At 46.0% G+C, this 15,205-nt stretch overlaps 1 protein-coding gene across 1 annotated transcript in view; it reads left to right on the forward strand.

Moving 5' to 3' along the window:
- Positions 1 to 1,874: 1,874 nt before the first annotated feature.
- Positions 1,875 to 15,205, forward strand: part of LOC126419110 (uncharacterized) — a 41,817-nt gene continuing 28,486 nt past the window's right edge. Inside the window, exon 1 of the mRNA XM_050086248.1 lies at positions 1,875 to 2,172. Within this exon, the coding sequence (XP_049942205.1) occupies positions 1,875 to 2,172 (298 nt within the window). The remainder of the gene's footprint in view (positions 2,173 to 15,205) is intronic.

Here is a 15,205-nt window from a genome sequence, read left to right on the forward strand (position 1 = left end):
AGTAATGAGTATGATGGGTAGGGGCACTACGAATATAGTGAGGGACAATAAGCTGCGAATGTGGGTCTCACGGGAGGCGTGCCAGAGATAAGTCCCTGCAGTCGCATTATCCTCTATGTCCTCGGTGGTGCAGATACATAGAGCGTCTGCCATGTAAACAGGAGATCCCGGGTTCGATTCCCGGTCGGAGTACACATTTTCAACTGTCCTCGTTGACTTATATCAACACCTGTATGCAGCTAAGGGTATTCATTTCATTGTAAACGGATAAGAATACTTTCAGATACCTAGATTGAAACGAACAGCTAGAGTTACATATAGGGTGTTACAAAAAGGTACGGCCAAACTTTCAGGAAACATTCCTCACACACAAATAAAGAAAAGATGTTATGTGGACATGTGTCCGGAAACGCTTAATTTCCATGTTAGAGCTCGTGTTAGTTTGTTCTTCCACCTACGCTCAATGGAGCACGTTATCATGATTTCATACGGGATACTCTACGTGTGCTGCTAGAACATGTGCCTTTACAAGTACGACACAACATGTGGTTCATGCACGATGGGGCTCCTGCACATTTCAGTCGAAGTGTTCGTACGCTTCTCAACAACAGATTCGGTGACCGATGGATTGGTAGAGGCGGCCCAATTCCATGGCCTCCACGCTCTCCTGACCTCGACCCTCTTGACTTTCATTTATGGGGGCATTTGAAAGCTCTTGTCTACGCAACCCCGGTACCAAATGTAGAGACTCTTCGTGCTCGTATTGTGGACGGCTGTGATACAATATGCCATTCTCCAGGGCTGCATCAGCGCATCAGGGATTCAATGCGACGGAGGGTGGATGCATGTATCCTCGCTAACGGAGGACATTTTTAACATTTCCTGTAACAAAGTGATTGAAGTCACGCTGGTACGTTCTGTTGCTGTGTGTTTCCATTCCATGATTAATGTGATTTGAAGAGAAGTAATAAAATGAGCTCTAACATGGAAAGTAAGCGTTTCCGGAGACATGTCCACATAACATATTTTCTTTCTTTGTGTGTGAGGTGTTTCCTGAAAGTTTGGCCGTACCTTTTTGTAACACCGTGTATATATTAAAAAAATGGTTCAAATGGCTCTGAGCACTATGGGACTTAACTTCTGAGGTCATCGGTCCCCTAGAACTTAGAGCTACTTAAACCTAACTAACTTAAGGACATCACACACATCCATGCCCGAGGCAGGACTGGTTCAAATGGCTCTGAGTACTATGGGACTCAACTGCTGAGGTCATTAGTCCCCTAGAACTTAGAACTAGTTAAACCTAACTAACCTAAGGACATCACACACATCCATGCCCGAGGCAGGATTCGAACCTGCGACCGTAGCGGTCGTGCGGTTCCAGACTGTAGCGCCTAGAACCGCTCGGCCACCCCGACTGGCAGTTATAAGAAAAATGATGAAACTTTTAAGCGATGTATTGCTCCTAAGAGGCCCCAGCAGACAATGGCATAGTTGGGTTAGTTGCTACTGTCGTTCAGTAGATGGTAGCGCCAACCAGAGCACTTCTGGGCCAGTTTTTTTACTACGACATCAAATGATTGGCATTGTCTCCACGACTGGGGTTCCCACATCTCCCCTATTTAATCGCCAGGATTGTTCCTTACTAGAGGAAGCGGTCATCTTTCCCCAGTGCTAGTTCTATGTTTAGTGACTTCATCGTCGACGGATCCGTAAAGTTCCTTCCTGTTCCATGATCTTAAAAATATTTGTGCTGTAGTTGTGTGTGGTTCGAGCAACGAGGAGAGAATGGCGGCAGTCCCTTTCGGACATGAGCGCGTGTAATAGTGCGGTGTGAACCGTCGGCAGCAGGTTGCGGCGTTACGGCCGTGTTGATGCGCGAGGCCGGGCGCCGCGCTGTTGACGCTGCGGCCGGCGGCTGTTTGTGTTTGCTGCGGCCGGTGCTGCGCCCACCCCCACCCCCTCCCCCACCCCCTCCCCCACACCGCACCCCAAACAGCCGCAGCCGGGCAGACCGCCGGTCAGCGCGAGCGCCGCCGCCCCCGCAGCCGCCGCCTGTGTCAACACCTACTTACGCCAGCCGGCGTCGACACCTCTGCCGTGCTCGCTCTGCGGCGCGCACCCGGACCGACCTGGCCCACGCTTTTTATGTTCAGCAGCCGCTCGCTGGCCGTGCGCTACTGCCGTTGTCTGAGTTGTGGTCGTAGCTAATGACTGCATGTTTGCAGTGAACGTTGTTTACAAAACAATATGCTAGGAAATATTTGCGTTGTGACAGGCGCTAAATTAGCTCTAGGTCATCGTCTGGGAATATCTAACATTTACGCTATCCCTGCTGTGAAATTTAATCTCTGCAGCAAACGGCTAATATCCCGCCATCTTTAAAATAAACACGGTCTGCCTGTCGGGAGGACGATGCTATAATCGATGTTGTTAAGTGTGTTCACTTCGCACACTCCCATACACGGACGTTCGCGCTGGGCAGATGCGCGGTCTGGGGTGTCTTGTCACGGTCCGCGGCTCCCCCCCGCCCCCCCCCCCCCCGCCTCCCTCCTCCAGCGGAGCTTCGAGTCCTCCCTCGGGCATGGGTGTGTGGGTCGTCCTTAGCGTAAGTTAGTTTAATTTAGATTAAGTAGTGTGTAAGCTTAGGGACCGATAACCTCAGCAGTTTGGTCCCATAAGACCTTATCACAAATTTCCAAATTTTTCGAAATGCGGACGCGCGAGTATTCTGAGACCCGATCCAGGTGCAGCACCATCTAAAGCGGACTAAAATCAACCCATGATAATGCACAGACATAAATAGTTAGTGTAGCCTCAGTAAAAAGTTCGTCTAGTTGCCTGGACTTTAAGTAAAAAGCTCGTGCGTGCTCAAATTCGATAGAATTCCACACTCACATAACTTCTACCTTTCCCTAAGAACAATTATTTATGATTTTCCTAAATCTTCCTACTTCCAGGTACTAAATTTAGCCTATTAAATACAAAATCAGTAACAAGTATTAATTCGTTCGTTTTAATGCATCACCACACTATCAATCAATAGACAACTCTCTCTGCTGTAAGTTAATTTCAGCTACATTCTTCCAAAATACTATGGAATCAATAATCGGAATGTTTCCTAAGTGGCGTTAAATCTGCAACTCAGATCTATAAGTGCGTTTGAGCCTTGGTATGGCGCGTACATCAGTTGGTAAACAAATCAAAAAAGAATCTGAACAGTCATACTTTACAAAAATGCATAACTTTTTTTCACCAGAGGTAATTGGGAGCTCCTGGGCTGCCTGTAGATTCCAGTCTCGCCGTCGCGGCACACGTTGTTGGGTGGCAGATATTTTCTTTTTCACCAGCCCCACAGAACAGCGTAGCTCGTAAAGGAAATAAAAAAAATGTTCAAATGTGTGTGAAACCGTATGGGACTTAACTGCTAAGGTCATCAGTCCCTAAGCTTACACACATCTTATCCTAAGGACAACCACACACACCCATGCCCGAGGGAGGACTCGAACCTCCGCCGGGACCAGCCGCACAAAAGAAATAATTTTTACAAAATTTTCGTCCCAAACAATGTTACAAATAAAATTCCCCTTTCCAGTAGCAAACTTGCCCACACAGCTGTGATAGTTGATTAAAAACTCCTATACTTAGAATACGTTTGTGGATTAAAAATGAAGGTAGACGGTTTCCCTTGGCAAATCACCATAAAAATTGCCCTTCCTACTGGCTTGGATAGCCGAGATCGCTAAAGGACACCTATGCGGCGACGCTGCCGTAAGTAAGCCTGTTTGGTGGAGGATGAAATTTTCGCAGCCAGTATTTGACTGGCATCGGGAGAAGAAGTTGTGTCATAAAGCTTCTGAGCACCAGACTTTGCGCCAACTTCCTCCCCTAAGTGTCCCACGAAATGAGGGCATGTAACACTGTTGACGGTGATCCGTCAGTCACATGGGGGCGTTAAGCTCTGCGGCCCTTTCTATTCGTGAGGAGTAGGCTACGTATCGCCACCGGGTTTCACTATTAGACTCACGTACACTCTACACGTACACATTCCGAGCAAGGTGGCGCAGTGATTGACACACTGGACTCGCATTCGGGAGGACGACGGTTGAAATCCACGTCCGGCCATCCGGATTTAGGTTTTCCGTCATTTTCTAAACTCGCTCCAGGCAAATGCTGCGATGGTTCCTTTGGAAAGAGCACGGCCGATTCCTTCCCCATCCTTCCGTAATTCGATCTTGTGCTCCGTCTCCCTAACGACCTCGCTGTCGACAGGGTCACACTCTGATCTCCTTCTGCTACAACTACACATACAACATATCTCTCACACATCCGGCAGAAAAGGGGCCAATGTGCGCAGAGAAAAACCTGCTTACCAGTTCGAGTCCCAGGCATAGGTTTTAATATTGTCTCTGAGCCTCGTTTCGCAAGTTTTTGGTATTTGATGATGGCAGTAGGCGAAACGGGGTAGTAATACAAAGACATTTATATAGCGATCCAGGCAGTTTTATTCAGAAAATATTCACAATGATCGCGAACAAATACAGGAAATTTATTCCCTTTATTAATAAGAAAAAAGATACGTTACCGATTTAATATAATCCATTATGGAGTCGAGGTAGCAGTTGTCGTTATACTGGTTATCACTGTTAGCATTCAACCGCGTTTCTTATACATATATTTTAACAACGCGTTTCAAGAGACAATGCTCTCATCATCAGGTTGTAAAGTCTATGTCATGAAATTAAACGGACTGAAAAGACAAAATACCATCACAAATAGTTGGGAAGTCCATAGAGTAAAACAGAATTAAAAGTATATTGGACTGTGGGTCCTCGTCTTACATTGAAGTTGTTGACACAAGTCGATGGCCGTCCCATAGCTACCAAGTATGCTGTCGCACTGTGCCGGCTCGGGAGCTGTTGTGGACTGACGTGCCTAGGTGTTGTGGCGTGGTTACAGCCGTGTGCTTGACAGTAACGCTATGCTATTGGGCGCCTTATTTCCTTATTGCATTGGTCTGCCATCGTTAGCCTCTCGCAACTCCGTCAGTGACATGCTACAAGTTTAAAGTCGCATACCTACCCTAAAATAATTCTAAAAACCCGCTAAAAAATCTCATTTCTTTAAGATTATCTTGTGCATTTAGAATATTGCTTTGTTTCTTTTCATGGATAGCTATCTCGAATTCCTCTAGTAAATCAAGTTTCCTCCCTTTCTTCAGGCTTATAAAGAAGCTGCTTTCCGTAGTCTCGTGCATAGGGCAGTCAATATACCTATGAACGAAAAAGATAGGGCGATTGAAATTAATACCGTTAAGAGAATAGCGATGAATAACGGTTACAGAATAGATATGGCTAAAAAACTGTTACGGAAAAGTAATAAGCGCTAAAAGAAAAAAACCGGATGGAGAGAAAGTGAAAATTATCACGATGCCATACTACAGAACAGTCTCACAAAAGACAGCAAATATTTTTAAGCCATACTATGTTAAAATAGCTTTTCAGACTAATAACCTACTGAGGTATAGCCTTAAGCACGGTATTGGCGAGAAGAGAAATAAGTTTGAATGATCGGGAGTGTATAAGATTCAGTGCAGAAGTTGTGATGCAAAATATATAGGGCAGACAGGAAGATCATTCGCGATCCGGAATAAAGAACATAAAGATGCGTTTAGGTTAGGAAATTATGACAAATCAGCTGTTGCGAACCATATATATGAAACATGCCACCCCTTAATAGCATAGAAGATAACGTAGAAATATTGCATGTAGAAAAGAAAGGGAGGAAACTTGATTTACTAGAGGAATTCGAGATAGCTATCCATGAAAAGAAACAAAGCAATATTCTAAATGCACAAGATAATCTTAAAGAAATGAGATTTTTTAGCGGGTTTTTAGAATTATTTTAGGGTAGGTATGCGACTTTAAACTTGTAGCATGTCACTGACGGAGTTGCGAGAGGCTAACGATGGCAGACCAATGCAATAAGGAAATAAGGCGCCCAATAGCATAGCGTTACCGTCAAGCACACGGCTGTAACCACGCCACAACAAAAAAATGGTTCAAATGGCTCTGAGCACTATGGGACTCAACTGCTGAGGTCATTAGTCCCCTAGAACTTAGAACTAGTTAAACCTAACCAACCTAAGGACATCACAAACATCCATGCCCGAGGCAGGATTCGAACCTGCGACCGTAGCGGTCTTGCGGTTCCAGACTGCAGCGCCTTTAACCGCACGGCCACTTCGGCCGGCTCTCACGCCACAACACCTAGGCACGTCAGTCCACAACAGCTCCCGAGCCGGCACAGTGCGACAGCATACTTGGTAGCTATGGGACGGCCATCGACTTGTGTCAACAACTTCAATGTAAGACGAGGACCCACAGTCCAATATACTTTTAATTCTGTTTTACTCTATGGACTTCCCAACTATTTGTGATGGTATTTTGTCTTTTCAGTCCGTTTAATTTCATGACATAGACTTTACAACCTGATGATGAGAGCATTGTCTCTTGAAACGCGTTGTTAAAATATATGTATAAGAATCGCGGTTGAATGCTAACAATGATAACCAGATACGTCACCCTTAGACCGCAAATAACAAGGCTCGTTGTAATTTGTGAACAGCGCTAGTAAAAGTGGCTTATTCAGCATCCTCGCTATACGTGATGTTCACGACGAGCGTAACAATGTACTAGCACAGTAATTTCAACATGTAGTAGAGAGAGATAAGCTTTGTTTATGAGGGAGGCGCAGCGAACCAAGGTTTCGAGCGCAAGCAACGTCAGAGTTCGCTGAACGCGCGTCGAGCCACCGACATCGGTTCGGTTGTCCTCTAATTGTTTGGAATATTTTGAGAAATAATACGGCTCGCTGTGAAACCGGCAGGCAGGGGCAGCGGTGCCGGAGCTGGGACACGCTCGGTGCAGAGATAGCCGCAAGAACAACAGCGCGGCCGCATTAGCCTCTGTTTGCGGCCGATATTTACGTTGGTAGGCGTGGCGGCGGCGGCACGCGCTGGGCCGTCGCAAACAACGCAGCGCCGCACCTTCCTCACGGGTCGTCGTCCTGCGGTTGGCATGTCTGTCGACACTGGGGCCGTATCTCTGTCCACAAGTTCCACCCACAGCAATTGTCGAAAGACTACCGAGGTACAGCACGGCCTCCACAGCCAACCATTCACACTGTACAACAGAACTGAAGGATCAGCTTTTTGAAACGTCGTAATTCCCACCCACTGCGACGCTCGAGTTTGAAATTCGGCTCAAAGGTGCGTACAGCCTTCCTCTGTAAAGTTGCAAAAAGCGTGGCGGCCAGCGACGTCAACTTCGGATTCGACGATACTTCAAACAGCAAGGTCTGGACACGTGCGAGAAAAAGGCCGTTGTTCAGGGTTACAGGTCACGTGTAAGGCGGGTACCAAATTTCACCATTATTCTGCCCAACGCCACCGTGCACGTGTCACGTGATCAGAAGGTAGTCACACCCGTCTTACCCATATTTCACTCCTTGTCCTAACTGCCGAGCGGGGTAGCGCGTGGTCTTGGCCGCCTTGTCACAGTCCGCGCGGCTCCCGCCCTGGGAGGTTCGAATCCTCCCTCGGGCATGGGTGTGTGTGTTGTCCTTAGTGCAAGTTAGTTTAAGTAATATTAAGTAGCGCGTAAGCCTAGTGACCGATGACATCAGCAGTTTGGTCCCATAAGACCTTACCACAAATTCCCAAAATTTTCTCCTGACTCCTCCGCGATAAAGGTTAGAACCGCGACGCTCAGCGTTGAATTCGAGTGGGTTATTTACCAGTAGCCGAGGAAGACATTCCAGAGATACTGTCACTCAGAATCGGCACAGAAAGGCAGCAGGGGTGACATAAAGGGTGTCACTGAAACCGCACCGAGCGAGGTGGCGCAGTGGTTAGACACTGGACTCGCATTCGGGAGGACGACGGTTCAATTCCGCGTCCGGCCATCCTGATTTAGGTTTTCCGTGATTTCCCTAAATCACTCCAGGCAAATGCCGGGATGGTTCCTCTGAAAGGGCACGGCCGACTTCCTTCCCCATCCTTCCCTAATCCGATGAGACCGATGACCACGCTGTCTGGTCTCCTTCCCCAAACCAACCAACCAACCAACTGAAACCGCCTCTTTCCCTTGGGCATCTCCGGCCGGGGTGGCCTAGCGGTTCTAGGCGCTACAGTCTGGAACCGCGCGACCGCTACGGTCGCAGGTTTGGACCCTGCTTCGGGCATGGATGTGTGTGATGTCCTTAGGTTAGTTAGGTTTAAGTAGATCTAAGTTCTGGGGCACTGATGACCTCAGAAATTTAGTCCCATAGTGCTCAGAGCCATTTTTTCCTTGGGTGTTGATTTCCAGACGCCCACACATTTCGCAGTTAGCAGTGCGGTGAGCAGTAGGAAGACGTTCTCCGCAACCTTTGTCGTTGCTGATACCTTCGAATATTTCAACTCTTTTCTAAAGGCCTTGTGGGGTTGCATCCTCACCCAACGTAATGGTTCAAATGGCTCTGAGCACTATGGGACTTAACATCTGAGGTCATCAGTCCCCTAGAACTTCGAACTACTTAAACCTAACTAACCTAAGGACATCACACACATCCATGCCCGAGATAAGATTCAAACCAGCAGCCGTAGCGGTCGCGCGGTTCGAAACTGAAGCGCCTAGAACCGCTCGGCCACACTGGCCGGCCAATTCGGAGAAATTTGAACGTGTTTCAAAGCAGTTAAGGGTGATTATGCTTCTTCAGAGCTCCTATTTAGTGAGAGTCAGCGTCCCAGAGAAAAGTATGGTTTGATTGACGCCCTCTATGCCACCCCATGATTTTACGTCTTTTTCGTGCCGATGGCGAGTGGCGGTGTGTTTGGAATGTTTTCCTCGGCCACTCTTAAGAAAACTGCGGGATTTCAACGCAGGCCGTCGTGGGTCTGAACTCCGTCGCAGAAGCGTCAGAAGAAGGGGTGAAATGTGGGTAAGAGGGGCTGTGACGACCTTACGCCCCTGTTAAACTTACACGGTTGCATTGTTCAGAATTGTGGTGAAGTCTGGTGCCAATGTGACATCAATAACTCCAGTACACATCAATGAATTTCTGAGCTGTGGCTATTTTTTCTCATGTATCGACACCTTGCCGAGCCCCAGGGTGACTTCGCAGGGCGCCACGCTTTTGGACCGTTACAGAGGAAGGTTTAAGGCGCCTTAGCTTAACTTAAGCATCGCAATGGGTGGGAATTGCGGGCTTTCGATAAAAAGATCCTTTAATAGCGTTGCGCAGTGTAATTCCGGCTAAAACTGTTCGAGGGTCATAGTTCTTAGTGCACTATCCCAGTTGCAGGTTACCTGTGTAATGGCTTCAGGGGCGACAAAAAATTTGTTTCCGGTATTCTTCATATAATTATTCACCGAATTTAAAAATTTAATATGGTGTCATAACCTACTCATTAGGAGGTATATTCGTATGTTACAGGTTTATGACAGTAAGACAAGAGTTACAGTCCGAAACTATGTATCTATTGAGGCAGCTTAACTCACAGCGCGCAAATTACCCGGACTGTATTCATCCACTATTTGAAAATGAGAATACCTAGTAACCTCCAACAAACTTTTTAAATAGTTCCACACCTTTAAAATACTTTCCCTGGCTGCCAAAATCACAGAATGATGAAAGGAAAAAAAGTTTATCGCCTAGTACGTTTTCGCTATTCATCCAGTAAAACGTCCTCATCCTGCGTAAGGTTTTAATTTATTACTTCTTTACTGTGAAGTAAATTTGCAAGATGTCTTCCAGACAGTATACACATACACCACTGAATATACCTGAAAAATTTTATCATTATGCGACTCGTAGTTCGGAAGACATGACGTTATAAACATTGCTATGCTTGTATAATAAGGTTTTACTTAAAACAGAGCGCAACTCACCCAGACTCTACACATCTAGTGTTTGATAATGAGAGCTCTTAGCAACTTCCAACCAACTCCAAACGTAATTTCAGACCTTTACCAAACTTCTTCTCTTTTATATTCTTAACCTCCATTACTTAACACATTAACCCATTTGTAAAGCATTTAGACGTTTAACGCACTTTCCTAAGTGAGAACTCGATTCTTTGAAAACTCAGAGGTTTACTGATATTGCAATAATAATGGACTAGCCCTCCGCAGTGCAAATACTAACATCAATTGTGCGCAGCTTGTGGTCTAGTGATTAGCGTTGCTGCCTCTGGATCACGGGTTCCCGAGTTCGATTCCCAGCCGCGTTGGGGATTTTCTCTGCCGGGGGCTGGGTGTTTGTGTTGTCCTTATCATTTCATCGTCATCATCATCATTCGCGACAGTGGCTCGATCGGACAGTGTAAAAATTGGACTGTGAAAAAATTGTGACTTTGTACGGGCGCTGAGGACCGCACAGTTGAGCGCCCCACAAATCAAACATCATCATTATCATCACTAACATCAACTGGTAAAGACAAAAGTATTTGCTACTCACAATACTAAACAATTGGTACTGTACCAGAGCTAAGAAGAAACGGTATAGAAGTGGTGGTATCGTCTAAAGAACACGATGGCATACTAAAAACGATCAACGCTCATCGATACCACAGGCATTATCGATGTCTGGCTGTAGTCCGCAGCGAGGAACAGGAGACGCTCCTTGAAGACAGGCCCTCTCTCACAGCACCGCACCGCCATAGCACGGAGGTCGATATAGAGCAGAGCATGGACTCGCTCTACTCCAGTTTGTGACCTCCGATGAAGTCGTCAACATCATCTATTCAAGTCTGAGATGGATCTGTACGTTTGTAAATGTCGAACTCGTACTTCAACATAGGAGCTTGTGATTCTGTGCATCGATTGATGCTTTACTGTCGTAAGACAGTTGTAAATATTCGACACACTACTTTTGCAGTGTATTGTATAAAGTTAAGTAAATCTTTTTATGATTCTTGTAATAAAGTGAACTAATGTTTCATAGGTTCCTCCTCCCGGACCAATCAAAGAACCCACAGTTATGACGATACGATTGTAGTTTCGTCAGGTCATAACAGATGCGTCGTTTGTGTGGACCAAGGGGCGAACTGGGATTTCAGGAGGAAGGTACAGCTAAACAACTGGTAAATAATGCAACAAGGAATATGGAATATACCAGCGATGCGTTCCACCACTTCATCTAATTGACGTGGACAGAGGCACAGCCAAAAGTGAATGGCGTGGGACACCTAAGGTAGAGAATAAATGAACATTTCAAAAGCGCGACTAAAATTCAGGTTGAAAGGATATCAATGATGAGATTCGCTGATGACATTGATGTACTCAGTGAATGTGAGGAAGGACTGCATAACTGAGTGGAATGAACTGTCTAATGAGCACACGCTATGGACTGGGAGTAAACTGAAGAAGGACGGAACTAATGAGGAGTAACATAAGTGAAATTAACAAGACACTTAACATTCGAATTGGTGACCAAGAAATGTACGAAGTAAAGGAATTGTGCTGCATTGGAAACAAAATTACACATGACCAACGAAGCAAGGAGGATAAACAGGAAAGTGACACAAGCAAAGAATGTACTCATGCCCAAGAAAAGTCTACAAGTACCAAACACAGGCCTTAATTTGAGGGCAGGCCGTGGTAGCCGAGCGGTTCTAGGCGCTTCAGTGCGGAACCGCGCGACTGCTACGGTCGCAGGTTCGAATCCTGCCTCGGGCATGGTTGTGTGTGATGTCCTTAGGTTAGTTGGGTTTAAGTAGTTCTAAGTTCTAGGGGACTGATGACCTCCCATAGTGCTCAGAGCCATTTGAACCTTAATTTGACGTAGAAATTTCTGAATATGTGCGCATGGGGTCCAACAGTGTGTAGTGCTGAATCATGGACTGTGGTAAAATTAGACGAGAAGAGAATCGAAGCGTTGGAGATGTGCTGTTGCAGAAGGCAGTTGGAAATTGGTGGACTCATAAGGTAATGAACGAAGAGCTACATCAGCGAAGATAGAAACATTTGGAAAGTACTTACCAGAAGAAGGGACAGACGAACAGAAAATCAGAGAATATCTTTCATGTAGAGGGTAAAAACTGTGGGGGGAGACAGAGATTAGAATACTTCGAGCAAATAAATGAGGGTATAGGGTGGAGGTCCTGCTCTTAGATGAAGAGATTGACTGAGAAGAGGAATTCATGTGTGTGGATTAGTCAGATCATTGATTACTGTCTTTATCTCGCCGGCAACCCACCAAAAATCGGGAATGACCTGTGCTTCTTTTCCAATCGCTTGGTACGCTTCATTACTTCAGCTTGAGCTGGGCAGGAGGGAATGGCTTGCACAAAAAAACATAGGAATTCGTGGGTGAGGATCAGTCAGATCACTGATTACTGTCTTCAACTCGCCGACAACACATCAAAAATCGGGAATGACTTGTGCTTAATTTCCAATCGCTTGGTACGCTTCGTTACTTCAGCTTGAACTGGGCAGGAGGGAATGGCATACACAAAAAAGAAAAAAAAAAAAAAAAAAGGAATTCGTGGCTGAGGATCAGTCAGATAACTGATTACTGTCTTCATCTCGCCGACAACACATCAAAAATCGGGAATGACTTGTGCTTCTTTTCCAATCGCTTGTTACGCTTCGTTACTTCAGCTTGAGCTGGGCAGGAGGGAATAGCATACACAAAAAAACATATATACGCACAGCAGACTCCATCGGTTAATTTCAGCCGCGCCCCTATGTGCTCAAGATGAGAACAGTGCTCCAATTGGGAGTCTGCGGGCGACCCGCCAGCGTGACCTAGACCTTGCGACCCCGCGGCCGTGTGTGTTCTGGCGCGCAGCCAGCGTTGGGGCGGCCGTCACGTGGACACCCCTCGCCTCCCGATTGCTTCATTAGTCGCGTCGCTGCAGCCGCACAAACTGGATTAGCCACCAACTCTCCGTGACCGCGCGCACCCGCCGACACATGCTCTTCCGTCTCGTCACTCGCTCGCGAACCGCCGGCGCTGGCGGCAACGAGTTTGCTACGCGACGCTGTGGAGCAACGAGAAACGCAATTTCCGAGTTAATCACATCTCTGTCACTGTAATTTTGTTCATGAAAAAGGCTTCAGCATTAAGAGAAGCTATTAGCGAACACACAGCTCAAAGACTGTAGAAATACCGACTGTGGGACCCAAGTGACCTCGTTTTTTACTTATTCACCTTCTCAACGTTTCATATTAGTGAGTATTTCTCTGTCTGAATCACATAAAATTATCTGTATCTCTGGAGAGTAAAAGATGAAAAAGTGTTACGAATATCTTAATATATTATACATACATTGCCAGCGGAGAACTGCTGCCGTCGGAGCACGGAAAGGGCGAATATGGTCTCGATTAATGGAGTCTGACTGAAAAGTGGGGTACCAGCTGCCTCACTCTGTTTTCTTCAGCACTTTTAAAAATTTTGTCATCGGACATACTCGTGCTCTTTGAACACACAGTTCATCTCCCTCCCTTGTGCGTAACAAGCTCACATGCGCAACCCTATAGCTGTAAGTCGCTCATACTCATCCACTCTCACTTCTCCATTCTCAGTCACTCATTCGACTCAGTTCATTGTATTTATCTCTTTGTGTGTATCTGTCATTGTCTTCTGTCTCACACTCATAGCCTCCTTCGTTCCGTTCTACTACTACTGCCTCCTCTCAATGTCCCTCTTGCTCGCTCATACTGATACTGTATCATTCCGCTCTTACTGATACTATATCATACATTCATTCCCACTGATGTATTTTCTACTTCCTGTCAGAGTCTCTCTCTCTCTCTCTCTCTCTCTCTCTCTCTCTCTCTCTCTTTTCCTCGTTGTCAGGGACTTTGTATCTCATTATCACTGGTTCTCACCAGCTTCCATTTTTTACTTCTCTTTATTCCTTTCTCAGTGCCAACATCTACTTCAATCTGTTCTGTCACTATCAACCATGTTCCACTAATATTGTGTCGCTCACTTTCTCTCACATTGCAATTATCTCCTTCGCTTCACTACTACCTTCTGTATTTACTACACTTCCGTCTCTTTTCCACTGCCACTGTCTCAACTCTCAGCATAAAACAGCACGAATCTGTTTGCAGAAAAGTCTCAACTCTCAGCATAAAACAGCACGAATCTGTTTGCAGAAAAAAGTTTCTGGGAACGTTTTTAAATGTGCTGAAGAAAATAGAATGACATAGCTGGTACGCCACTTCTCAGCCAGTCTTTTAAACTTTGCATATTCACCTTTTCTGAGCTAATAAAGAAGCATTTTTCCCCTCGTCTTCTTTGTTTCCCTGCCGCCACATATAAAGAACTTCAGAGCTCAGTAAAATTTTAATGGTTTACTTAGACTGAAGCGCCAAAAAAACTGATATAGGAATGCGTATTCAAATATAGAGATATGTAACCAGACAAAATACGGCGCTGCAGTCGGCAACGCCTATATAAGACAACAAGTGCCTGGACCAGTTGTTACATCGGTTACTGCAGCTGCAGTGACAGTTTATCAAGATATAAGTGAGTTTGAAAGTGGTGTAATAGTCGGCGCACGAGAAATGGGATACGGCATTTCCGAGTTAGCGATGAAATCGAGATTTTCCCTTACGATCATTTCACGAGTGTACCATGAATATCAGGAATACCGTAAAATATCAAATCTCCGATATCGCTGCCGGACGAAAATCCTACAAGAACGCGACCAACCATGACTGAAGAGAATCGCTCAACGTGACAGATGTACAGCCCTTCGGCAAACTGCTGCAGATTTCAATGCTGGACCATCACCAAGTGACAGCGTGCGAGCCATTCCAAGAAACATCATCGGTACGGGCTTTCGGAGTGGAAGGCCCCCTCGTGTACCCCTGATGACTGCACGATACAAAACTTTACGACTCGCCTGGGCCAGTCAACACCGACATTGGACTGTTGATGACTGGAAGCATGTTGCGTGGTTGGACGACCCTCTTCTCAAATAGTATCGAGCGGATGGACGTGTACAGGTATGGAGACAACCTCATGAATTCATGGACCCTGCATGTGAGCAGGGGACTGTTCAAGCTAGTGGAAGCTCTGTGTGCAGTTGGAGTGATATGGGACCCCTGATACGTCTAGATACGACTCAGGCAGGAGACACGTACGAAAGCATCGTGTCTGATCACCTGCATCGATTCATGTCCATTGTGCATTCCGACAGACTTGG

Source organism: Schistocerca serialis, chromosome 1 (assembly GCF_023864345.2).
Source record: "Schistocerca serialis cubense isolate TAMUIC-IGC-003099 chromosome 1, iqSchSeri2.2, whole genome shotgun sequence".
Lineage (NCBI taxonomy): Eukaryota > Metazoa > Arthropoda > Insecta > Orthoptera > Acrididae > Schistocerca > Schistocerca serialis.